Source organism: Brachycentrus maculatus, unplaced genomic scaffold (assembly GCF_059751285.1).
Source record: "Brachycentrus maculatus isolate JH-2025_06_01 unplaced genomic scaffold, ASM5975128v1 h1tg000139l, whole genome shotgun sequence".
NCBI classification, from domain to species: Eukaryota; Metazoa; Arthropoda; class Insecta; order Trichoptera; family Brachycentridae; genus Brachycentrus; species Brachycentrus maculatus.
The window spans coordinates 1,570,394-1,597,790 of NW_028280892.1; the positions used below are offsets into that span (position 1 = coordinate 1,570,394).

Consider the following 27,397-nt stretch of genomic DNA (forward strand, 5'->3'; position numbering starts at 1 on the left):
ATATTCCTTAAATTATTCTCGAGTCAATGACATTCAACATTACTGTCTGAACGACTCGAGAAAAGGGAAGGTCAGTTGGTGAATGTTATTCAAGGCTATGTATTCAGCCATAACTTTTTTATCTTATTAAATCGATTAAAACTTACCTACTTAGTCGCAAAACAGGTCTAATTTCTAGAAAAAATAGATTGCTAATAACTTATTTAAAATATTTGAAAAATAATAAAAATCCTTGAACCAATGCAATATTCTTTTAAATAATACATTTTAAACAGTTTCTACATACGAGAATTTAATGAATGTACCTACATATAAATGTGTATTCATATAAATTTATTGATGAAAAATTTATAAATTTAACGAATAAATTTATTAATTTTTCATAGTAATTTTTTATAGTAAAATTCTCCCATTGGGTTTTCCCGTACCATTTTACAATCTTCTTCTTCAAACCCTCATCCTCACCCGATGGTGCATAGGGCACTGCATCATATAATCGCAGTGTTATATTGATCGTTAAAACATAAAGGAAAGGTATCAGTCAGGGTAATATTTAATAAATATTAGAGTGAAAAAATCACTTATATTTATTTGATGTCCCTCTGAGAATTGCACCCGGGACCTCCAGAACGGTAGCCGAGCGTGGAGGCGGATTTTACAATACTAATTTATAAAAATATATGAATGTTAAAAAGTTTATGATATGGCCGAATGACTCTTTTTCAGATCTACACACTTCCAATATCCATTTATGAAAAGCTCTTTTATACTAACCCGCGTTGTGGAGCCTGAATAATACTCGTAGAAGCTGGTTGTGTAAGTTTATCGCATAATAATCGAAGTTTTTTTGACCAAAAGAGTTTAGTTTTGTTTAATGTGTCTAAGATATTGTGGTTTTATGTACGTTTTTATAAAGTATGTTGATTGTGATTTGTGTGCTATGCTGGGAGGTTCTAGCGATATGTGAGTGTAATTTTTAAATGCATATGAAAGGATTGTTTAAGCGTATTGTTGTTTGAATATCATATTTTGTAATCTGTTGAATATTTCCTCTGTTGATGCTTGTCCTGTAAAAGGTGTGTAAATATGCTTTGACTTTTATTATTTTCATCAATGTCGAAATATAAATTGAAAATCTCAACCGTAATTTGTGTTTGATTATGATGCTGAATGCATCAAAACACGTGTCACAATAGATTTTAAGAAAAAGTGGTATATACCAAGTAAAAATAAATAGAAAATCATATTATTTTTTGATATCTCATCAAAGATGAAGAAGAATATGGAAGTCTGGGCATTTACGGGGCTGACGACCGTCATAGGCTGGTTTAAATGATCACTTTACACACGTGTAACATTCACCAATTCTACCCATTATTGACAACCACACTACTCAAATTCTTGGAAGTTCTATATATATATATATATATATATATATATATATATATATATATATATATATATATATATATATATATATATATATATATATATATATATATATATATATATATGAACCAATTTAGAAACCTTGTTTTTGAATCACTAGAACTTCACTAGAGACATCTATCTATTGGTGAGATGTAAAGAAGCTTTTTACTAAGCAGAAACTCTTAAATTAGTATGTGAGGTCCGAATCCTGGATTAAAATCACACACATGAGAAACGCCAGAAAATACCATTTTCATTCGTTGTAAATAGAAAAACACAGTAATTGTAAGTTTAATAATATTATCAAGGCTAAGAAAATAAGATTCAATATAAAAGGAGAAATAAAAAGTATATATTTTATATAAATTATGTTTTAATAAATCTCTTGTTTTTTTTTAATTATTACAGTAATGTACAAAATCATATCAAAATGTGGACGAGAAAATATTTTATTTACATTTGAAGTAGATAAAGGAGTTATATGTTAATGGTGGTCAATGGCGCTGTTACAAATTATAGGAATAATATACTGGAATGGTTAAAAATGTTTTAATGAACTGAAAAGGAAGTCAACATTGTAAAAGTTAAGTAAGAATGTTAAAAGAAGTATAAGCAAGTAAAAAGTAAATATAATAGTAAGCTTATAAGTATGTATTGTAAGAGAAAGACAGTGAACTAAGAGTAAGAAAATTACACAAAGACGTAGGTGGGAAGAAGTTGATTTTATAAAGGTGTAACAATAGAATGAGAACAATCTTTAGAGACTACAAGTAAAATACATAAACCTTAGAAAACAAATCATAAGAAACAAAAAACATACGAAAATACTTCATAAGATAGGACAGGCTTAAGGAGAAAATGTAAGAAATATAGTTAAGTATGAAGAAAGATTAAAAAAATTATATAGAAAAAAAAAGAAAATGAAACAAGAAAAACATAGGAAAATTGTACACTGCAAAAATAGTCCTATAGATGGGAAGTGAGATAGAAGAGGTTAAAAGAAAGATGAAGAAAAAAACATAGAAATTAAATACAATAATTTTTTTATAAAAGTTTGGTGGGATCAAGTAGATGGATTAATAAATTTAATAAAAGAAGTATAATTTGATAAGAGATTAAAGGAAAGAAGAAAATAGATACTAAACAAGAACTTGAAAGTGTAGGAACAATGTTGTCAATTCAATTTATGAAAGGATTAAGGTAATTTGATAACAAACATCAGGTTAAAGAGTAAACGTACACGAAATTGTAAAAGTAAAAAAGATTAAAGAAGAAGTCTTAGTATTCTAAGATTGAAGTAGATGGGTGACAAAATTAGATAAAAAGTCGAAAGTATTAGAAAAAAAATAGGTAGACAAGAAATAAAACTGAAAACTAGGGAAAATGGGGTAAAATAAATAAAGCTTGAAGAGAAAATAGTGTCAGTTTTTTAAAGGGGTAGAATACATTTGTTATTTAAAAAGTAAGGAATAGAGGATAAATTAAAAATAGTATAAAATAGAGTACAATTAGAGAAAGAATACAGTTGTTATTAAGTATATTTTATTAAATTGGAAAAGTATGGTGAGATAGATGGTTTGGAGATGTGGAACGAATAAGTGAAGAAAGAATAGTTAATCAAAATTCAAGTTGAAAATAAGAGCAGAGAAAGATCAAGGAAAAGTTGATACGATCAAGTATTTCAAATACTTGTGAATGAATGAGAAAGAGGTGAAGATTGTTTGCAAAGACAGAGTGGTGTGGCGTGGCATTCTATTCTCTCTGCCTACCCCTGCGGAGAAGCAGTATGATGTTTAGTTAGTTTGAGATAGTTTTAATAAAACAAACTGGTCAATATCTTTTTGATAATACACCTATTAGCCACAAGGGATAGGGAGAGCAGAAAAAATTAAGAGGTAATAGATGATTGAAAGGAGTTGTTTGCAAAGACAGATTAGTGTGGCGTGGCTTCCTATTCATTCTGCCCCTCTTCTTCTTACCCCTGCGGGGAAGCAGCATGGAGGTTAGTAAGCTTAAGAAAGTCTTAATAAAACAAACTGATCAATTTTGGATTAATAATACACATATTAGCTACAAGGGAATAGGAGAGCAGAAAGAGGAAATAGATGAAATAGTGAAAAAAATACAGAAAAAATAGTGAAAGAAGCGAAGATTGTTTTCAAAGACAGAGTGGTGTGGCGTGGTCTTACTCATTCTGCCTACCCCTTCGGTGAAGCAGCATGATGGTTAGTTAGTTTGAGATAGTTTAAACAAAACAAACTGGTCAATTTCGGGTCTAAAATACACCTATTAGCCACAAGGGAGCAGAAAGTTGAAGAGGTAATAGATGATTTAAGATTGGAAAGAGTTGTTTGCAAAGACAGAAAAGTGTGACGTGGCATTCGTGGCAATTTTGGGTCAATAATACAGATATTAACTAGCTACAAAGGATTAGGAGTGCAGAAGGATGAAGAGGTAATAGATGATTTCAGATAGAACAGAGTTAGTGTCCGGCGCAATGCGGCACCAGTTCAGGGTCCTCGCAGGTCAGATTGTGTTCGTCGAACACCTTGTCCTCTCCGCAGGAGATGAGACGGGGATTTCCCTCTACGCAGGTGATCAGCCTCTTGCAATCTCCGGGCACAGGGAACCTCGGGAAGGGCCAGAACTTGGCGGCCTGCGAGTTGGATGGCACGTTGGTCGGGCACTTGAAGCCGATCACAGCTGGAACGATGGAAATGCGCATTGTATTACAATATAATGAAGCATTACAAAGGAAATCAGGCTCAGTTATGATTAGGCTTTATTTCGATAAGGCTTGCCGAAATTGTTGGAACGTATATGTTTTGAATCACAAATGTAACTGACACCTTAGCGCTTTCCACGATCAGAACAAACTCTAAACAAAGTTCCTATATGTATCGTTCATCAAAATTGTTCAATGATAAAAATGGGGATTTTTATATGTTCAACTCGACATTTCCAGTGCTGAGATAATTTCAACATTGTCGTACAAAATGATTTATGAAACACTTGTTTTTATACTACTTGAGTTTATTAATGACTAGTAGTTTCGGAAGCTAAACTTCCATCGTCAGGTCTGAATAATAACTAAAATATAACATTAAAAAAAAAAACTATTCTATAAATAGAAGTAGCACAACATTTTGAGTGTGTCCAAATACTTGTTAACAAAATCTGGATTATCTCCAATTACAGGAGTTATTTTCTTTTTTTTTTGACATCTCATCAAAGATGAAGAAGAATATGGAAGTCTGGGCATTAACGGGGCCGACGACCAATGCCTAGACTTCCATATTCTTCTTCATCTTTGATGAGATGTCAAAAAAAAAAATAATAACAATAGAAGTAGTCATTAATAAACTCAAGTGGTATAAAAACAAGTGTTTCCTTAATTGATTTAACATGTCTTACCACAAAGTAAATGCCGAAACAATAAATAAAATACTGTCGTACAATTTGTCTTGGACTTGAGCTTTGATCATTCTCCTTTTCTTCTCTCTCCTCTTCCAGGTATTTTACACATTGTACACATTTTTACAAATGTGGAATTTTGTAATTAAAATAGAACAAGTACTTATTTTGTAATATAAGTATAACTTGATGTTACTGTTCGTTTATATTCAATAAAATATTATATAACATTTGGTGACAATACAAACTAAACTTTGTTCATGAGAACTTTTGTGGTTTTCTAAAATTGACTTGTTTACATAAACTCAAAAGTGGTCTTATACAAGTGTTTTATTTTATATTTAAATCATTAGGTTATTCCTTAATGCTACACCAAATACTATATTATAATACTTTAATAGTTTTGCGAGTATTTCCACACACTCCATAAAAATCCTAATTTAGGATTTTTACGGAGTGTGTGGAAGTTTTTTGGTGAGAGTAATTATAATGTTTTTTTATGTTTTTTAATTAAAATAAACCCTTACGATGACAAGGTTCTTGTCGAAACCGATAGGTTAAATTGTATTTATAAAAAAGTGGTTATAACAAAGTTATTTCATTTTATAAAGATTTACGAGTATTTTACAACAAAATTAATGTTTAACACCTCTCGGATTTCAATAGTTTACTTAGTTATGCAATTTCATAAAAGTAGGTTAAACATAACGGATTAATTTCCACCATTTTGACAAGTTCTGATGAATGAGCAGAGGATTAAAACTGGCTCATTAACAGAAAAAAATCATTAAAGGCTTTAAACAGCTTTGAGAGATTGCCTAAAATAAAGACATGAATTATTGTATGTAAAGGATATTAGTGTAAAGTAATTAGAAAATTTGTCTTAAGGTTGGCATTTTACATTTCATAATAGCAACTTGGGCAATATTTTTCTTCTATGAATAAAAGACAAAAGGTTTCTAGTACAAGCAAAAATATATAAGGTATATATATATATATATATATATATATATATATATATATATATATATATATATATATATATATATATATATATATATATATATATATATATATATATATATATATATATATATATATATATATATATTATCCTGAAACGAATATGGCAATGCCATCATAAATATTAAGAAGAAGTAAAAATATGAAGTTATTATATTCCAATAAAAAAAAATCAATCATAATCAACGGTATTTTCATAAATTAACGTTTAATATAAAAAGCTTTGTAGACAATTGTGGTTAGAACAAATTTGTTTAATTTTATAAAGCTTATGGTGGATAGTTTATGGTCCGCCTCCATAGTGCAATGGTCAGCACGCTCGGCTAACGTTCTGGAGGTCCCGGGTTCGATTCCCAGGGGGGGTGGGGTCAAATAAATATTTGTGATTTTTTCACTGTAATGTTTATATGATGCAGTGCCCTTTGCACCCTAGGGTGTGGATAAGGGTTTGAAAAAAAATATATCCTGTATCCTTGTGATATTCCAATAAAAAGTTTAATCATAATTTAACGGTATTTTCATAAATTAACGTTAAATTTATCAATATTTAACGTTATATAAGAATTGTAGACAATTGTGGTTAAAACAAATTTGTTTAATTTTACAAAGTTTATGGATGGCTTCATTCATACCTTCAGGGTTGCAGAAGGGCTGGAGGAGGTCGGGCCAGTTGCAGCCGTGCGTCCTGTGGTCGTACGCTAGGCCGGGCTCGCAGGCCGCGGGGTGCGGCACCCCGTGCGCGCACTTCACGTAGCTCGTGGAGCACTCCTCGCTGTCGGGGTACACGCCGAAGCTGTACTCGCATCCCGGGGAGGCGATCGGGGTCACTGGAATGCAGATATTTGTGTAAATGTTATACAGTTGAAATACCACTTTAAAGTTTGTTAATGCCAAATATCTATAAATGTTGCACATGCTCGATGATGAAAGACCACCCTTAAGTTTACTAAGTTTAGTCACTGGAATGCAGAGATTTGTAGAAATGTAACATATATCTTGATTTTTTAATGAAATTTTATTTTATTTTTTAGCTTTGCGGCAAAGTGTGCAAGGCTCTAAAGTCAATATGACAAAAACGTTGTATCAAATATAGTGAAAAAATAAATAACAGTATACTTAAAGTAAAATGAAGTGAAATCAAAGATATCCATTCAAACATGCATATATAGACACAAATATATTTATACATATATCGCTCGCTCCTTTCAACAACGTCAAACCATATAAAAAAAACTAGATTTTTCAGGAGATCGTTTTTAAAGATCACAATAAAATGTATTAAAAATAAATATCCAGCCACTTTTCGAGCTTTTTACTGTGCAACAGATGTTTTTTGGTAAAACCTGAATGTTTTATCTCCATTTTAAAAATATTCAGTATATTTAAAAAAATAATTAAACAAAACCTTTTCCTCAAAATGCAAAAACATCATTTTCTGCCCTGTAGCGGGTAAATGTTACGTTGAAAATATGCCGCTTTTGCTGGGATATAGTACATTTTCTGGGCATTCCGTAAACACAATTGAAAATTGACGATTTTCGATATATGTGAGTGAGCGATGTATACTATTTGTATTAATCTTATTATGCGATATTTACTCTTTTTCATTTCTATGCATATATTTTATACTATGTCATATACTTAAATATGTATACTTATGTTCAGATGTATATACCAATTTAAAATAAGTAAAAGCCTTTCAGATATATATACCTATTAAAAATAATATAAGGAAGCTTTTTTACTCACAATCTGCTTTCCTGTTTCCGCAGTCCACAGCCCAGTTGTAGTTGCAATGGTTGTGCACAGCTCCTTTGCCGTCGAAGAGGAGTCCATTCTCACAAGTCTCGACGGTCAGGGTCCCGTTGGTGCACAGGAAGAACTGGTCGCAGATTTCGGGATGCGCGTAGGCCTACAAGGGAGGAACAAACTGTTTGCAATCATACTCTAAAGTACTAAAAAAAATATTTTGAATATAAACCTGTCCAGGAGTGAGTTTTTTATTTATGCATTTTTTTAAATAATTTTATATCATAGTCGTTGCTATACCAACATATGTATGAAAACGTGCTTGTGTATGTATATAAATATATATATATATATATATATATATATATATATATATATATATATATATATATATATATATATATATATATATATATATATATATATATATATATTTATATAAATATATATATATATATATATATATATATATATATATATATATATATATATATATATATATATATATATATATATATATATATATATATATATATATATATATATATATATATATATATATATATATATATATATATATATATATATATATATACACACATGTAGGTTGTCGATGTTTAAAGTAATAATAAGTTATGTTTATGTGTAGTAACTGTAATAAAATATAGCATATGCGTATTAGAAATAATGATATAAGAAGTATATTTTCAAGCCAATATTTATTTCTTGGTAGGTGGGTTGTAAAAAAACATTTTGAATTCTCTTGTTGTACAAACTTTGTGGTTAAGGCGCCCATCTAGCGACATGGCGTGAATATTAATTTAAAAACATATTCTGCATTCTTTACTTACAGGATGCTTACAAATAATAAGTAAATTAAACTATAAAACGATGCCTAAAAAGTTATCTATAAGTGAATCCAAAAATTAACAATTTTGTGATGGTGCTTAGCCAGACTCCCATCTTTCGTATTAAAGTGATAGATGGTTCATCTCAAGTTGAGACACCTATGTTAAATATTGATGAAACATCTGTATGGTGAATAATCCTGTATTTGATACAATAAATAATAATAAATTGCGACGTTTACGTTTGTATTTAACACCATCATTGTCAAACATCGTGTAGAAAACAAATTTTTAGAACTCATATATAAACATATAATATAAATCTCACGTTACATCATATGAGAGTTCTTGGCTTCACCAATACTTTATTAGAGTAGGCATGTAGCAAAATATTTATTTTTATTTTTCAACATAACTTTTAATAAAATAATTTAAAAATAACTTCAAAAATGTGAAGAAATCTTGATTTGTGAACTATTGTGAATATTGTTTCTTATATAAGTTTATTTGCCAATCAAAATTGCCTTTATTTCTAACAGTTAAACATTTTAAACACCCCTTGTGATCATTTGCATGCGATGCGTATATATTTTGGATTCTAAGAAAAAATTGTTTGAACATTTTTTGTAGTTCTCTCTTTTGCTTACTAAGCAAATACTGAATTTGTGCTAACTAGATATTTGTTTAAAGCGAGATAATCAATACCCAGCAATAAATTTTCTTTAAGCCCAGGAAACTTTTAGAGTAATATAATTCTTTGCTCAAATAAAATTTAAGCTTTTCTTCAAAATAAATATATGCTTTTGAAAAGAAAATACTTATCGAAAGGTAAAGAGTATTTTTATATTTTTGTTTGAGTTAATGAATATTTAAAAAAAATAGAGCAGACAACACGTGTAGCTTCTGAGAGTCCACCCTTTAATACGTTTGAGAGTACACCCTTTAATAATAGTCCGTATACAATTTGAACAAAAACCTTAGTTTTCAGTAAAATTTCCCTCCTAAATAAGGATTTCCATACAATATTCTTTAAGCTAATCAGAAAGTATCAAGATTTTTATCCACATTATTTTCAGTGCGTCTAAATCTTTATTCACAAATCTGGGTTTATAAAATAAAAATTTTAATTTACTAAAAAAATAAAATCATGTTTTTAGACGATTTCATTTATGCAAAATAATTCGGTAAGAATCTTATCTACATGAAGGTCTCTACTTATTAAAAAAAAAACTTAACTCAACCATTAATGGTGTCGTGAAGTCACATGTAAAAGAAGGTGTCAATTAACGAATTATTAAAGGATAATTAAACAATGTTTTTGCAAAAAAAAGGTGCCGAATAAAAAGTGAAATTTAACTTAAATACAATAAATAATAATAATAATAAAATACCTGGACCCCATGTTGTTCTGGACACGCCGGAGCATTTTCTAGAATGACACCAGCTTCACCTGAAACGGAAAAACGTATAAATTTCATAAAATCATACTTGTGTAAAACTCTCCAAATCGTTTATCATTCACTTTATGTAATACTACTTTGAAAAGTGTTTACGTAAAGTTTACGACGAATGGCACCTCACCAAAGCTCAAAGCAAGAAACTAGCAAGTTTTGAAAATAGGTGCCTGAGGCGAATACTGGGTATAAAGTGGTATGACTGCGTCAGGAATGACGATGTGAGGATAAGAACTCAACAGCCCCTCATACTGAAAGTCCTGAAGAGGAGAAGGTGGACATGGTTGGGACATGTCCTTAGAATGCCACCTGAGGGCATCAACCCCTCATGTCTCTTCTTCCAACCCCAAGGATTCCGGCGCCCCGGAAGGCCGCTCACGACCATTCACCGACTATACTCAGCGGAACTTTGAGACGCCGGACTGACCTGGGAGGAAGCCAAGGAGATGGCGCGTGACAAAGTGACTTGGAGACGTCTCGTGTTGGCCATATGCTCCACCTAGGGAGCGAACATGGAAAGAAGAAGAAGAAGAAACGACGAATGATAAGGAGAGTACCTATTATATTTTCATACCAAAAAGTTTTATAAACAAAACTTACTTTTTATGTCATATTCTTCTTCATCAAGCTGATACTAATCTAAGATAAGTATTAATTATATGAAGAATAATCTTGAGTTATCTTGATCGTTGATTTCATGAAGGCAAGGTGATCAGCCCTGCGCTTCTTGTACCAGTCCAGGGTGATATTAAATTAATAAAAGAGAGTATAAATTACCTATTTTTATTTTGACCCCCCTGGTAATCAAACCCGGAACCTCCAGCACCGTAGCCAAACGTACTGACCATTACACTACGGAGGTAATTATTTTAATTATCATTATTTTTTTACAATATGTACAGCTGGCCTCAATATGTAAACGACATTTTAAATTTATATGTGCAGGTAACATTTCTTTATTTTTATAAACTATTTTTTTTTCACTCGGCTTTACTTCCTGACAATATTTATCGACGAATGGTTACGTAATGTCAAAGCCATCAGAAATAAATTTGAAGCTACGAGTTTAAAGTTAATACGTAGATTAGTTTTAAGCTCGTAGCTTCACGAATATCTACTAATAATGCAAAAAATAATGCTTAAAGTTTAGTACTGACATTTCTGCACGAACTGCATTTTATATAATAGACTGACTGAGATAGAATAGAATGCAGACAGACTGGTCTGTCAGTCTGATGATGTCGGTTATGATGAAACTCGATCGCTGGTCAAATAAAATTCACGTGGAAAAAACACCACATTTATTATTTTATTCTATAAAAGATAATGCGTTAATAATGTAGTGAAAATGGCTTTAACTTTTAATTTAACTCTGAACTTTTATTTCTTACGTCTTTAGCGCTTTCATATCAGTTGTCGGTTAGTTTTGTCAGGACGTTGAATCAACCGAAAAACTAATAAATATTTTCTTGAATGTTTTCAGCAGATACTTTGTGGCACATTTTATAAACTTTATACAATTAATTCACTTTGTTTTCACCACTTTTACGAATTTTACGTATTTTTACGGAGTGTGTGGAAGTTTTTGGCGAGAGTATTTTAATGTTTTTGATATTTTTTAATTGAAATAAACCTTAATGATGACAAGGTTCTTGTTGAAACCGGCAGGTTAAATTTGTATTAATAAAAAAAGTGGTGAAAACAAAGTTAATAAATTTTATAAACTTAATAAATGTTTTTTTACTGAATAGACGTAATATTAAAGTTATTTGCACTACGTAGCATTTTTCAATGTTATTCCAGCACGGTTTTATATAACTATCGAATATTTTTTACATATAAAAAGACAGACTTAGAAAGTAGGAAATGATTTATTATTATATAGGGTGAGCCAGAAAGTAGTTGATGATTGGTTTGTTGAATAACAAGCGTAAAAAACGTAAGATATCTGTTATAGTTAAAATATGTTTTGCTTGGGTACAAAAAAATTAAACCGCAAAACGAAACTAGCATAGATACAAACATAAGCTCTTTTATTGGCCATTTCTATAGCGTGGTACATGTATGAAGTGTTCCCATTGAAATATTGAAGTCTTAGGTGTGAGATTGGCCAGAGACAGGATATTTGATGTATGGTACACATTATACCACTAAATAAATGTTCAATGTTTACATAAAGCACCATTAAAAAGCTTGGTTGTGTCAAATCCAGCGATGTGAGCGTCAAAATTGATAATATCTCCAAATTTCTATGTGAAACATTTTCGTCAAATAGAAAAAAATAGCAAAATATTAAAAAAATAAACAGCTTCTTCTAGGTTCATGACGTATAAGTGATTAATCTCTCTAATATTAATTAAAATACTGGTATATAAAACTTGTGTGCGATCCATCATGATATATGACACCGCTGTATCAGAAATGAAGACTCTATGGAACATTTCTGACAAGAGTCTACGAGATAGTATCAGAAACAAGAAATACCAAGATATATGGGATATCGAAGATGTCGTTAGGTGGAGAAGGCAACGAAGAAGGCAAAAGTATGTGCATATGAGTAGAATGGAACCATCCAGACTCCCCCACATTGCACTATACGGCTAACCATAAGGTAGACGATTCCCAGGCAGACCACCAAAGAGATGGTATGAAGCAAGAGGCTCATCTTATTTCCTATTCCTAGGCGTTTATCTCTCCATAGCAAAGGCAGCCATTTTTCCCTAGCAATATTTATGCAATACCTGAGAAATGACAAGAAATATGAAAAATTGGGATACACATATCTTGATCTAACACTTTTCTTATCATTCATCGTTCACTTTGTGTAATACCACTTTGTTAAACACCAATTCGTGACTATTACCAGTGTTTTTTTAAAGTGGTATTACACAAAGGAAACGATGAATGATAAGGAGAGTGTTATATTACAATACCACAAAGTTAACAATGCTTTTAATTTATTTTCATCATTTTGAGTGTGTCCAAATACTAGTTCACAAATCTGCATTATCTCCAATTATAGGAGTTATTTTTCATATTATTTTTCGACATCTCATCAAAGAGGAAGAATAATATGGAAGTCCGGGCATTTACGGGGCTGACGACCGTCATAGACTGGTTTAAGTGATCACTTTAATAATAATAAAACCCTTATCCGCACCCCAATGGTGCATAGGGCACTGCGTCATATAAACGCAGTGTTATCTTACACATGAAGGAAAGGTGATCAGCCCTCCGCTTCAAGTACCAGTCCAGGATAATATTGAATAAATATTACAGTGAAAAAATCACTCATATTTATTCTTACCCCCCCTGGGAATCGAACCCGGGTCCTCCAGAACGGTAGCCGAGCGTGCTGACCATTACACTACGGAGGCGGACACTTTACACACGTGTAACATTTACCAATTCTACTTCTAACTGACAACCACATTAAGTGATCACTTTACACACGTGTAACATTTACCAATTCTACTTCTAACTGACAACCACACAAGTCAAATTCTTGGAAGTTCCATATGTATGAACCAATTCTGAAACATTGTTCTTGAATCACTAGAATTTCACTAGAGACATCTATTGGTGAGATGAAAATTATTTAATGTACAAAATATATCTCTTGATCGTTTACCCTATGAGTTACCTTATTGGACTTTATAAAAAGTGATTATATTTTCTTACTTTATTTGTTAACAGAAATATAAGTATCGATTTCGTTATTAGCGTGTATTTGAACTGGTTTGTAATATGGAAAATGTAATAATACCGTTAGCAAGGCCAACGACTAATTCACTTTTTTTTCATAAATCATATCTTACAATTCAAGCAAGTTTAGATTAAAAGTTTAAACGTTTTTCTTTTTAAAGTTATTAAATTTTATCAACGAATGTTTTTATTGTCGTTTTAATATTGTAATGCTTTAGAAACAAGCTTTTTCAATGTAAATCTTAACATAAAAAGAAGTCTATGGAACATCCCAAGAACACAAATCTAAAATTTAGATTTTTATTATTTTAGCTTTAGATTTGACCAGATAATTAATTTACAACATTTTTAGTGTGTCCAAATACTTTTCAAAAATTCTTTTCATCTAACCAATAGATTTCTCTAGTGAAGTTCTAGTGATTTAAGAACAACGCTTCAAAATGGGTTCATATTTATAGAACTTCCAAGAATTTGAGTAGTGTGGTTGTCAATAATGGGTAGAATTGGTGAACGTTACACGTGTGTAAAGTGATCACTTAAACCAACCTATGACGGTCGTCAGCCCCGTAAATGCCCAGACTTCCATATTCTTCCTCATCTTTGATGAGATGTCAAAAAATAATATGAAAAATACTCCCATAATTGGAGAACGTCCAGATTTGTGAACAAGTACCTAAAATTTTGACTAAGCTTCACATACGGTGTCTGAAAATGATGCGGAATACGTTGAAACACGTTTCACAAAAAGTGGTATTTAAAAAAAATACATAATTTCAGAAAATTTGTCATAATCGAGTATCATAAATACTTGTAAGTGGTCTGGTCAGGAATCGAAATATTTGGCAGGTATGTATGAGGAGATGCGTGCATGCTGAAGAACAAAGATCGTTTCCGAAGACAGATAAGTGTGGCGTTCTATACTCTCTGCCTAAGCGGTGTGATACATGGTAAAATTTAAATCGAAAATGGATAGGTATTAATTACTGCTAAATCAATTGATATCTATGAAGAAAACCTATACCGTATCAGGTCTAAACAAAGATAATAAAGTATGTATTATCAAACATAACGCAAAATACTTTATCCTGAAATATTAAAAAAAATGTATAACTGTAAAGGGTGTACTCTTAAATATTCAATTCAGTACGCGACCGACTGCGAGAAGCCACATGTGTTGTTTGCGCATTTTATTTTATTTGAAAAATTGATTGAAAAAATCTTTTTGTAATTTTATAAAACTCTTTCTTTTCAAAACCATATCGCTCACTCCTTTCAAGAACGTCATTAATCAAAAACCGTCAATTTTCAGTTGTGCATTTTTTCGGAATTACCAGAAAATGTACTATGTCCCAGCAAAAGAGGCATATTTTAAACTTAATATTTACCCGCAACAGGGCAGAAAGTGTTGTTTATGAATTTCGAAGAAAAGGTATGGCTTAATTTTTTTTTTAATTTCCTAAATATTTTTTAATTGGAGAAAAAACTTTCAGGTTTTACCTAAAAAGATCTGTTGCACAGTAAAAAGTTCAGTAAGTGGCTTGGTATTTATTTTTAAAACATTGTATTATATTTTTAAACTTTAAAAACGTTCTCCTGTAAAATCAACTTTTTTTATTTATGACGTTCTTGAAAGGAGGAAGCAATAAATGTATTTCGGAGAAAAACGTATTTTTTGTATCCAAAAACGATGTTTTGTGCAAAAAACTCAATCACTACAAATGTTACCTGGATTTTAAGAAAATTAAGTTGCGGGCCATTGATTACCCCGCCGTAAGTGTTAGATGTGAAGTATGTTGGATATGTATGAATATTCAAACACTTTCCTTTTCTGTTATTTTTAGCAGCGACTAGAATTAATTTCCTTTACAGTCGAAGAAAGTAGCTTGCTTATGTGGATATATTATATAAAGTGACATCTCATCTTTTATAAGTACTTTGCATGACCAGTTAGAATGAGATTCTCAATAAAATTATATTATTTTTAAAATAATTTCCAGTACTTGGATATATCTACAAAATATACCTTAAAAAAAAATTAAACATCTTCTTAAAGAAAAAAATCACTCAAAACCAGAAACAAATATTTCCCAAATATATAAAAATAGTCTGCCTCCGTGGTGTAATGGTCAGCGTGTTGAGCTACCGTGCTGGAGATCCCGGGTTCGATTCCCAGAGGGGTGAAAATAAATATTAGTGATTTTACACTGAAATATTTATTTAATATTACCCTGGACTGGTTCCTGAAGCGCAAGAGTGATCACCTTGCCTTCGTGTAAGTAATGATCAAGATAACACTGCGTCAATTCGATGCAGTGCCCTATGCACCATAGGGTGAGGTTAAGGGTAATAAGTAAGTGAATATAAAAATAATTTTGAAATACTCAAATGCAACACTAAATAGTACCATCAAAAATACAAATAATTAGGATATTATTCTTTGACATCTCATCATAGATGAAGAAGAATATGGAAGTCTGGGCATTTACGGAGCTGACGACCGTCATAGGCTGGTTCAAATGATCACTTTACACATGTTCTACCCATTATTGACAACCACACTTCTCAAATTCTTAAAAAATCAATATCTATAAATGGTCCAATTTCATTGTTCTTGAATCACTAGAACTTCACTAGACATTTATTGGTGAGATACAAAGAAGTTTTTTTTTAAAATAAGCAGTTATAAATTAGCAATAAAAATAACTCCTATAATTGGAGATACTCCAGATTTGTGAACAAGTATTTGGACACACTCAAAATTTTGTAAATATACTTAGGAATAAAAAAAATCAGCTTTCCTTTAGAAATTAAAAATATAAAAGACAAACGAAATAGAATTTACTAACAACATTTTTAGTGTGTCCAAATACTGATAATAAAACAAATAATAATAATGACAATAATAAAATAATTCAGATTTGTGAACAAGTATTAGGACACACTCAAAATATTGTTAATATTTTTAGCGGCTGAATTTTTGAGCAGTATAAATTAATAAAATGTAAATTAATAAAAATGAAATATTAATTATTAATTCATGCGTAACCTTATACTATTGTGGTGATTTCCGGTTTATTACAAACCGGTTATATCGGTTATAGATCGAAAAATAGTTACATGTCTACTTCCTTTCAAAATCACGATATAATATTGCACACTGATAATAATAATTATGCATATTATAACCGAGTACCTTGTTGACCAATTCAATCGATTTCAGAAACTGAATGTTTCTAGATTTTCGATATTTAAATTCCTTACCAAGGTCTATCATCATTCGTCACTATAATTTTTTTCCGCTTGAATGGTAGAGAATGCAAGGAGCAATGAGTTTGAAATAAATCTATTTTTTTGTCCGTAGTGTTGTTGAATTTTGTTATTTTAATGGTTGTTCTGTGGTCTCAAACAAATTACTTACATTTTTACATTCTTTCCTTATATGTGTCGCCTAGTTTCAAAATCCGCCAGATCCAATTTTATAAGATTTAAAAATAAATACTGTATCGGAATGCCGATTGAGGGTTTTATTATTTAAAATATTTATATACTTGAAACCCCTGAAATAAGCAGAAAACCTTGCTGGAAAAAATCCAAAGAAATGGGAAATTTTCTATTTCATAATATTTTATCTAAAGATAGACAAGTCTTTGCAACATAAATTTTACCCGGATAATTTTGCATTTTTTGTTATATCGACTTACATGGATCACGCGAATTTTGAATGTAGGCGACACATATACTCGTATTCGTATAAGGAAAGAATGCAAGGCTGAGATAAGTATTATCAATGAAATTAAGAAAGGTGTGTTGACGTGGTTTGGGCATGTGAATCTAATGAGTGGGTGAAAGGATAGTAAAATAAATTTATGAGGTGAATATGGTAAGAAATCGAAGCAGAGAAAGCCCGAGTAAAACATGTCATGATCAAGTATTTCAAATACTAGAAAATGGTCAAGGTCAGGAGTTGGAATAATCGGTGTGTTTGTATGCGGAAGAGTCGAGAATTGTGTGCAAACATAGATTGGTGTGGCGTTCTATTTTCTCTGCCTACCCCTGTGGATAAGTGGCTTGATGGGTAGTTAGTAAGTAAGTAAGTATGATACTTTACAGAGAGTTATTACTCTCTGTAAAATGTACGTTATTGTTTTGGCTACCATGCTGGAGGTCCTGAGTTCGATTTCCAGGGGTGTCAAAATTTGTTTGTTTACAAATTTGAAGCATTTTTTTCACTCCAATATTTATTTAATAGAAGCATGAGCCTTTATCTCAAATAATCAAATTAAGATTGCGTTAATTTGATGCAGTATCTTTAGCATACACACACACACACACATATGTATATATATATATATATATATATATATATATATATATATATATATATATATATATATATATATATATATATATATATATATATATATATATATATATATATATATATATATATTTATAAAGTTATAAAGACACTATTACATTTCAGTGAATGAAGTTGATTCTAAGGTATGTACATTACAAAAAATTCAGTATTTTATATCAATGAAGATTTGTCACATTCGTTTATTTTCATAAATCATTTTAATATAAATGCAGGATATTCAATATATTATTAGATAAAAACCAATATTTTTAGTTTTTCCACTTTTTTTATTTGACCAGCGACCGGGTTTCGTCGTTACCGACATCACCAGTCTGATGATGTCGGTAACGACGAAACCCGGTCGCTGGTCAAATAAAAAAGTGGAAAAGCTAAAAATATTGGTTTTAATCTAATAATATATTTAAAATGCAATTCCATCACGAAGGTCAGTGGATAATATAAAAAAAAGGATATTCAATAGTTGATTCTAAGGTACGATAAAAAAATTCAGTATTTTATATCAATGAAGATTTGTCACATTCGTTTATTTTCATATATCATTTTAATACAAATGCAGGACATTCAATAAACTGATAAAAGAAAAAGCCTTGTCGATTCCTTGTCATTTAAATCTGTGCCATATGTTTGTATAAGGGCGCGCCAACAAAATGTATAATAAAATAGTTGAATTAAAATTAGGTTTTTAATTTAAGGGTACTTACCGCTAGCGAGGAGAGCCAAAGCCACCCCATAGAACAAAGACAAACCACGCATGATTATAAAATTTAAAACTGAAATGAATAAATACTTTAAATTTAAATTACGGCCGTGCGGACCAGTGCTCGCCTCAAGAATGACAACTACAAACTGGTGAGTGAACGTAGTGTTAAATAATTCGCCATACGGTTGAAATGTAATCAGGAGTTTGAAAGACTGTTTCGCGTACCAATGAAAGTAAAAAATTGTGCAAAGTTTACCAGCATTTTAGTGTTGACTGTTTTTAATCATTTTTGAAAATGTCTGAGATTTTCTACTTAACGACCGCATCAAAAGGCTATACAAACATTTAATTTGTTATTATTCGGATTTTTTAAAAATTAAATACTTATTTTTTTCTCTATTAATGACGTTTGTCTGTTGCCATAAGAGTGGTTGGGGAATAAAAATGATAGTAATTCGGCTATATTAATATACCCTGTCCCATAATAATAAAAAAAATAATGAAATGAATATATGTGTTTCTACAAGGTTTAAAGTATTTTAAAAATATTATACATGAATGCATTAATTTATTAACAACATTTTGAATGTGTCCAAATACTTGTTCACAAAATCTGGATTATATCCAATTACAGGAGTTATTTTCATATTATTTTTTGAAGAAGAATAAAAAAGTAAAGTGTGTAAAGTGATCACTTAAACCAGCTTTTTATGGTCTTCAGTCCCGTAAATGCCCAGACTTCCATATTCTTCTTCATCTTTGTTGAGATGTCAATAAATAATATGCATTAATTTATGTTTATACTATACCACATTGGGGATATTTTTTATGCTGTTTTAATATTTAAGGTTATTTTATTATTATTTCGCATTTATTTTTTTCTCTGTCTTTATCTAACGTATTATTTTAATTCCATTGTAGGAACTCCATTACAAATTTCCTTAAATGTAGTTAATTGATTTTTTTTAATTTTATGCTATGACTATTTGTTTTTGTGACATCTGTTTTGTCTTGGGAGAACATTGTCTAACTGTGTAAAAAAGCAGTTTGATAATGCTTATTGACTATGATATTGTACCAGTTTTTATTTTCATCTGTTGATGAGAACATCTGTAGTTCTCGAAACCAGTCGTTTTACATTAAAAGACTCAAAAGTGGTTTTATGCAAGTGATTTATTAATATATTTATATCATCAAAACACTTATTTACGGATTTCTTATATTTAAGGACAAGACTAAATGTTATTTTATAATGTTAAGTTATAAGATAAAAAGTGATAAAGTTGGGTTTCTCTCACCCAAGTATTTTGTCAAATAACAGTCGTTAAAAACTACCTCGATATAAACGGGTTTTATAATACCTACTATTATATTGTATTACGTTCGCCATTTACCATTATGTAACGATACTTTATATTATACATAGAGTCAATAAAAATAATAAAAGTCATTTTACCGGATTCAATAATTCATTCATCTAATCGAGAGTTTTTTCAATTATTTTTTGTGGCGTTTTTGAACAAAATTAGTTTGAAAATATAGATTTTTTTTTCATTTTAATAAAATTATTTCGTTTAATAATATAAGTTTTACTTGATAAATACCACCCTTCCTAATTTATAATCAAATTTATCACTTAGAAATAGTGGTATTTACGAAGAAAAACGTAAATTAAAAATAGATGGATTTAACCACAAAATAAACTGCCGAATCAGTTAATGAAAATTGTTTCGTTTTAGAAATTACTTTGTATATGTAAGCATAAAGTTTTATCATTATCGACCTGTATATATATATATATATATATATATATATATATATATATATATATATATATATATATATATATATATATATATATATATTATATATATATATATATATATATATATATATATATATATATATATATATATATATATATATATATATATATATATATATATATATATATATATATATATATATATATTATATATATATATATATATATATATATATATATATATATATATATATATATATATATATATATATATATATATATATATATATATGTATATATATATATATATATATATAAACCAGTTATTTTCTCCTTTTTGCTCTCATTTGAATCTCACCAAAAGAAAATTATAGAAGGATATATAAGCATGGTTACATAATATGTGCATTTATATGCTTCGAAAATCAATCAATTCTTCTTTCAAAATATTCTGAGTGTGTATACGGTGACATACACAAAATATTCTGACTGTGTATGTCGCCGTATGCTTGTCTAAGGATATCGACTGCCAGTTGTTTCTGCACATATTCGGGGGTCTGCCTGGGAGTCTTAGTCCTTCGGGATATCCTTGAAGGGCGGTACGTGGAAGTCTGTTTTCTGATATATTGATTACTTGTTCATTTCAGTATCGTCTTCGTTGTCATCCCCACCTCACGATATCTAAAAAGGATATTAAAAAAAAAACCTGGACGACCGAAAAAGACTTGGCACGATCAGATCAATCAGAACCTAAAATCTGGCGGTGTCAAAAGTCTGCGTAATCGGAGGGCATGTATGACTAGATGTATGGATGTGAAGGAGGCGAGGAGTGTATGTCAGGACAGAAGAGTGTGGCGTTCCATCCTCTCTGCCTACCCCTGCGGGGAAACGGCGTGATGGTAGCAGTAGTATATTGAAAAAAAAATAATTATTGATGGCTTTCGTAAAATATGTAGTTCCATATTATTTCTAAAAAATGATCAAATCATATAGATTTCAGTATTTCAGATAAATACCGTTTTTTGACATTTGGATTATTTTCTTTGTACACATTTATTATGATTGCGGTTATAGCGGTGACTTATTTCGCAATACGGAAAGCAGATGACTGTTAAAGATGAGAGTGAACGTGATATATTATAGGAATGAACACTTTAGTGCAATGAACTTTTAAAAAGAGATGAGATTATCCGTAACTGTTACTTTTTTGGTAACCGTGTTGAGATGGTATTCGATACTTTTTCTGGGATTAATATTTTTTTGCTTATGTTTTTCATGTCAAATTGTCAAATATACCAGAAGGTAGAAATACGAAATATACAATCAAATTTGTGGACTGACTGGGGTGACAAGACTTAAGAGATTTTATCCAAAATTTCGTCACCTGTTTTTAAGAGGAGTTAGCCCCCTGCATTGTCGGTTTTAAATTCATCTATGTTAAAATGTCAAAATGTAAAAATATAAAATGTTTGTTTGTATATTAGGTTGAAATGGTTAAGAACAAAAAAAATGTATGTAAAAAAAACTCCACCGACAAGACACACAAGGTGTCTTAACGGGTACGTGCTATTAAAAAAATGTTTAAATTTGTTCTTTAAATGTAAACAATTTATGTTTAAAAAATGTTATAATGAACTATTTGTCACATTCAAAAGCAGTCGTTATTTAATTCGGTTTTTCAATTCGATGACCCATGTCTACTTATAAACGAGAAACGGTAAAATCACATATCACGAACTATCCATAGACATCACGATGTAATCTGGCGATTATGTTGGATAATAAATATGTGACGTTTCCTCTTCTTTAAATGCATGGTAAATTGCATAATTTTTTACGTATTTTTAGATACTGAATACCGTGGATTACTGATCCTCTCGATTTCAAGTTGTATCATGAACACTATATCGATTTCGATAAAGATTATATATATATATATATATATATATATATATATATATATATATATATATATATATATATATATATATATATATATATATATATATATATATATATATATATATATATATATATATATATATATATATATATATATATATATATATATATATATAAATGATATATATATTTTTTGGAAGTTAAATGCATTGTTATATTTGTGCTATGGTAATATTGCACTCTCCTTAACATTTATCGTTCACTATGTGTAATATCACTCTAATAAACACTCATTCGCGACTACTGGTTTTAAAATAAGCATTCAATCATCAGGGTATTAAAATAAAATTATTACTGTCTGACATTAATACAAAAATAAAATTTATAAAGAGAGAAAACAGACAATAGAATCACAATGGGATTATTTAAAAAAATAGACTGGAAGTCAAATTTGGTTGGTTATTTGTCCTCGTTCTGTATTTCCACTCACATTCGCCACATATATAGTATTTTCTAAGTCATCTTCTCGTTATTCATTCGCTCCACATGTCCATACCACCGTAAAGAACTCTTTCTTATCTTTTCAATTATTCCTTTTTCAGGATTACATTCCTTTCTTTTATCTTCGTTTTTAATTCTATCATACAATGATTTTCCACACAGTCATCTCCACAAAGTTAACAATTATTTAGATATATAAAATATAAGGTATGCTAGACCACGCCCTGCAAAACGTATAGCTCGTATTCACCATAAGTACAGTCGAGTGAACATACTCAAATCGCGGTCAAATTTTCCTACTGAAAGTGTTATGAGTTGTACCGGAGTACTTACTTAGTAACACGCTAAATCATTGCATAATCCCAACACGAACCAGTACTGATACACTTCACTAGATATACTGGATATAACAAAAAACAACGCTCACGGCAATTTTTTTTTTTTAAATAAATATAAACGCTTGTATAAGACCACTATTGTGTTTATTAATATAAACATAACTAGTTTGGAGAACTGTCCTCCTCCGTAGTGTAGTGGTCAGCACGCTCGGCTACCGTTCTGGAGGTCCCGGGTTCGATTCCCAAGGGGGGTAAAATAAATAAAAGTGATTTTTTTCACTGTCATATTTATTCAATATTACCCTGGACTGGTACCTGAAGCGGAGGGCTGATCACCTTTCCTTCATGTGTAAACGATCAAGATAACAATGCATTTATATGACGCAGTGCCCTATGCATCATTGGGGTGCGGATAAGGGTTTTTTATTTTTTTTAGTTTGGAGAACTACAAATGTTTTCATCAACGGATGAAAATACAAAGTTTGTTTTATCACCTGTTGATGAGAGCATCTGTTGCTCTCGAAGTTAGTCGTCTTTACATTAATAAACTCAAAAATGAATTGTTTTTTTTTTTCTAGATTATTTTTTTTTATTTGTTCGGGAATTGTACAGCTTTACATTTAAAAAAGTATATAATAAAACAAAGTATACATTAACAAATATTAAACATAACATTACATGTACAAAAATAGTTACATTAATAAAAATAAAGCCAATTAAACAATTCCACATTTATGATATTATAACCATTAAAAGCATTAAGAGATAAAAATGAAAATGAAATGGAAAGATGATTATTATTTGTACGTATTATTAGGTATGCAATTCAAGACATATGTTCAAAAATATGACTTTTTTTAAATTAAAAAAACATATATATAAATATATATATATATATATATATATATATATATATATATATATATATATATATATATATATATATATATATATATATATATATATATATATATATATATATATATATATATATATATATATATATATATATATATATATATATATATTTATATATATATATATATATATATATATATATATATATATATATATATATATATATATATATATATATATATATATATATATATATATATATATATATATATATATATATATATATATATATATATATATATATATATATATGTATATATATATATTAAATATAATTAGATTATATTATTAAGTATGCAATCCAATAAATATTTTTGATGATATGTTAAAAACAATATATCGGTAATGTGTTAAGATATTTTAAACATTATTAGTATGTAGTATTAGGTATACAGTTCAAAATATTCTAAAAAAAGTGTTTGATGGTTTGTAAAAACTGTATTTTCTTTTATCTTTTTTTTTTGTTGCACCCTGTATACTGTTATTATATTTGCTCAATTATTTTGTGTGCAATATTAACGTACATTCTCAGACATTTAACCACCTAGAGCAGCAGGGGAGGGGTATCTGCGGCCTCTCGGCTATACAGATACGGCCTTTTGACTTGTGGCAATTAAAAAAAAAAACAGAGATTTCGCATAAAAATTTAGCTTCCGTATATGTACGAGTATGTCCGCAAAATTTTAAAGTAGTCGATAGATTGACTTAAGTGTTTTTGAAATTTTATACAAGCGGTCTTATGTTGAATCACTCTTGACAAAATTTAAATTAAATCGATTCTTTTAACATTGACTGCTAACATCTACTGCTTATAGATTTCACTACAATTGTATATTTACAACATTTTGAGTGTGTCCAAATACTTGTTCACAAAATCTGGATTATCTCCAATTACAGGAGTTATTTTCATATTATTTTTTGACATCTCATCAAAGATGAAGAAGAATATGGAAGTCTGGGCATTTACGGGGCTGACGACCGTCATAGGCTGGTTTAAGTGATCACTTTACACACGTGTAACATTCACCAATGCTACCCATTATTGACATCCCCACTATACTCAAATTCTTGGAAGTTCTATATATATATGAACCAATTTAGAAACTTTGTTCTTGAATCACTAGAACTTCACTAGAGACATCTAGTGAAGGCTCATCGAGATCATCGAGATCATCGAGATCAACTTTTGGCTCATCGAGATCAACTTTTAACTCCGCGAGTGTGTATTTTTATCTCCACAGATTCCGGAGTTATACCGTTTTATCGGTTTTCGATACGCGGGTAGTGAGTAATAAGGGTATTACAGCGAAAGAGGTCTGGACGTGTGAATTTTGTTCGAGGCGATCTCTCGTCTGTGCGGTTCAATTCGCCGGTTGTTTGAGGTACGTCCTTTGACTCTACACCATCTCCTCCCCCCACCCTCAGCCTTCGAGCACTCTTCCGTCGTACTGCGACTCTCCGCGAGCCTTGAGGGCCAGCTAGCTTTTTTCCGGCCGTGCATCGGCGCCGACTGGAGGGCCCACCTTCTCAGTGGGTGTTCGTTGTATCGGTTGCGGGCAGAGGGTGCGTGAGTGAGGGAGCTACCACCCAATCTCACAAGCCACTCTACTCCCGGGTTAGTACCAGGTCGTCCGGCTGCTGCGAGGTTCCCGGGGACAGGTCATCGGATCAGATCCAGGATACTCCGTCGGCGGTAGTGAGGCACTGCCTCCACGGACTAGCATCTTGTTTTTGCGGCTGCCCTTGGTTGGCGGGGGGGGATTTATTTTCCTCTCGGCTATTCTCGAGGGTGGTAACGGGTTGGAGCGCAGGTGTCGAGTCCCCTCTCTAGACCTGTCGCGACCAACTCTCGCTTAGGTTGGATCACGGCCCTCTCTAAGGTCGCATTCCTGTCGACCACCTCGGCTGTTTGACCTGTTTTTTATAACAGGTTATATCAGCGCGGGTGTCGGGCGGTTTTCGTCGAGCGCTGTTTCACCTCACCCGGAATTTTTCCGAGTGAGGGTGGAGACACTCCTCCTCCAGCTATAGTTGGAGAGGGACGCCGACGTCCTTCCCACTCCCTTCCCCCGCGTAATCAGCAGACGGGGATGTCGACGCCGGAGCGATCGCCCGAGGCCACGCCAAAAAAGAATCCGTTCGAGACGTCAGTTCTGACTCCTCGCTCTCCTCCTAGCCGATCTATCAGCAGCCCGGAAATAAAGACCAAGAGCAACACGAAAGTGCCACCTAAAAAAGAAGAGGACCCCAAGATGGTACAACCGACGAAGAGGAAGACAACTCGCCAGAGCCAGAAAGAAGCAGCAACTGAGCCAGAACTGCAGATCGCTAAGGACCCGACTCCCTCCAGTTATGGGAAATCCCAGAAATCTGCCCTAACGAAGGGGCCCAATCGCTCGAATCTGAACTCTGGAAAGACAGCCCAGAAACCAGCTGAGACAAAAGAGCCTGCACCATCAAGCTCTGGGACCTCCCAGAAGATCGCCCCATCAGCATCCCGTGAAGATGAGGTAACTCCCATTTCCAGTGAGAACAAGGTGAGTATGCCCACTAATGACCTTTCTCTGCGGGTCATTAGTTTGTCAACTACTGGCCTGCGAATGGTAGAAAATATTAAAGGCAAAATAACTGCAGAGTCCCGGGAAGGGTTATTAAATCTGTTTACAGATATCATCGACCTGGCTGCGGAGATGACCAGGAAATCCCAGCTGCAAGAGTCTGCCTTCCTGAAAGAGAAGATTGCTCTCATACAGAAGAGCGCCTCCGCCAGTACTCCCTCCCATCAGCCGGTAAGTAACATAAGTTATGCATCTGTTGCAGCTGCCGGAGGAGGAGCACATGCAGTCATCGTAAGCGCTACTGACAAAACCAAGACGACGTCGGACATCATGGCCACGTTGAGACAGGACGTCAGACCGTCAGATTTGAAGGTAGGTGTCAGCGCCTTAATACCAGCCCGAGACAACAAGGTCATCATAAAACTCCCGACCTCCAACGATGCCAGCACGATGAGGGCGGCCCTTCCCAGGCTGACCAAGGGGAACCTGGTAGCGAAAGAGGGAAAGCGTTTAATGCCCACGGTCGTGCTTAAAGGCATAGAAAAGGACACGAAAGACGACGAAATCATAGAGTAGGTGCAGCTTTTGTACCCTTCGATGGCGTGAGAGAGCTGCCTTCGAGGAAGTTGAAACTCGACGACTTCTGTTCTGTGTTCCAGGCGGAACTTTATGCGATCAAAGAAGCCTTGTTTTATGTTTTGAAAAAACCC

General features: G+C 31.6%; 1 protein-coding gene across 1 annotated transcript; it reads right to left on the reverse strand.

Moving 5' to 3' along the window:
- Nucleotides 1–1,786: 1,786 nt before the first annotated feature.
- Nucleotides 1,787–18,847, reverse strand: Peritrophin-A (Peritrophin A). The gene is made up of 5 exons (XM_088260576.1): nucleotides 18,707–18,847; nucleotides 9,857–9,915; nucleotides 7,618–7,780; nucleotides 6,501–6,695; nucleotides 1,787–4,134 (listed from the first exon to the last, which is right to left on the reverse strand). Exons 1-5 carry the CDS (start codon nucleotides 18,756–18,758, stop codon nucleotides 3,914–3,916), a joined length of 690 nt encoding a protein of 229 aa, XP_088116702.1. The 5' UTR covers nucleotides 18,759–18,847; the 3' UTR covers nucleotides 1,787–3,913.
- Nucleotides 18,848–27,397: the final 8,550 nt, after the last annotated feature.

Coding starts and splice junctions, on each gene's coding strand:
- Peritrophin-A (XM_088260576.1), bottom strand. CDS start 18,758: ATGCGTGGTTTGTCTTTGTTCTATGGGGTGGCTTTGGCTCTCCTCGCT. Junction 7,781..9,856: donor CAGAACAACATGGGGTCCAG/GTATTTTATTAT, acceptor CCTCCCTTGTAG/GCCTACGCGCATCCCGAAAT. Junction 4,135..6,500: donor GCCCTTCTGCAACCCTGAAG/GTATGAATGAAG, acceptor CCATCGTTCCAG/CTGTGATCGGCTTCAAGTGC.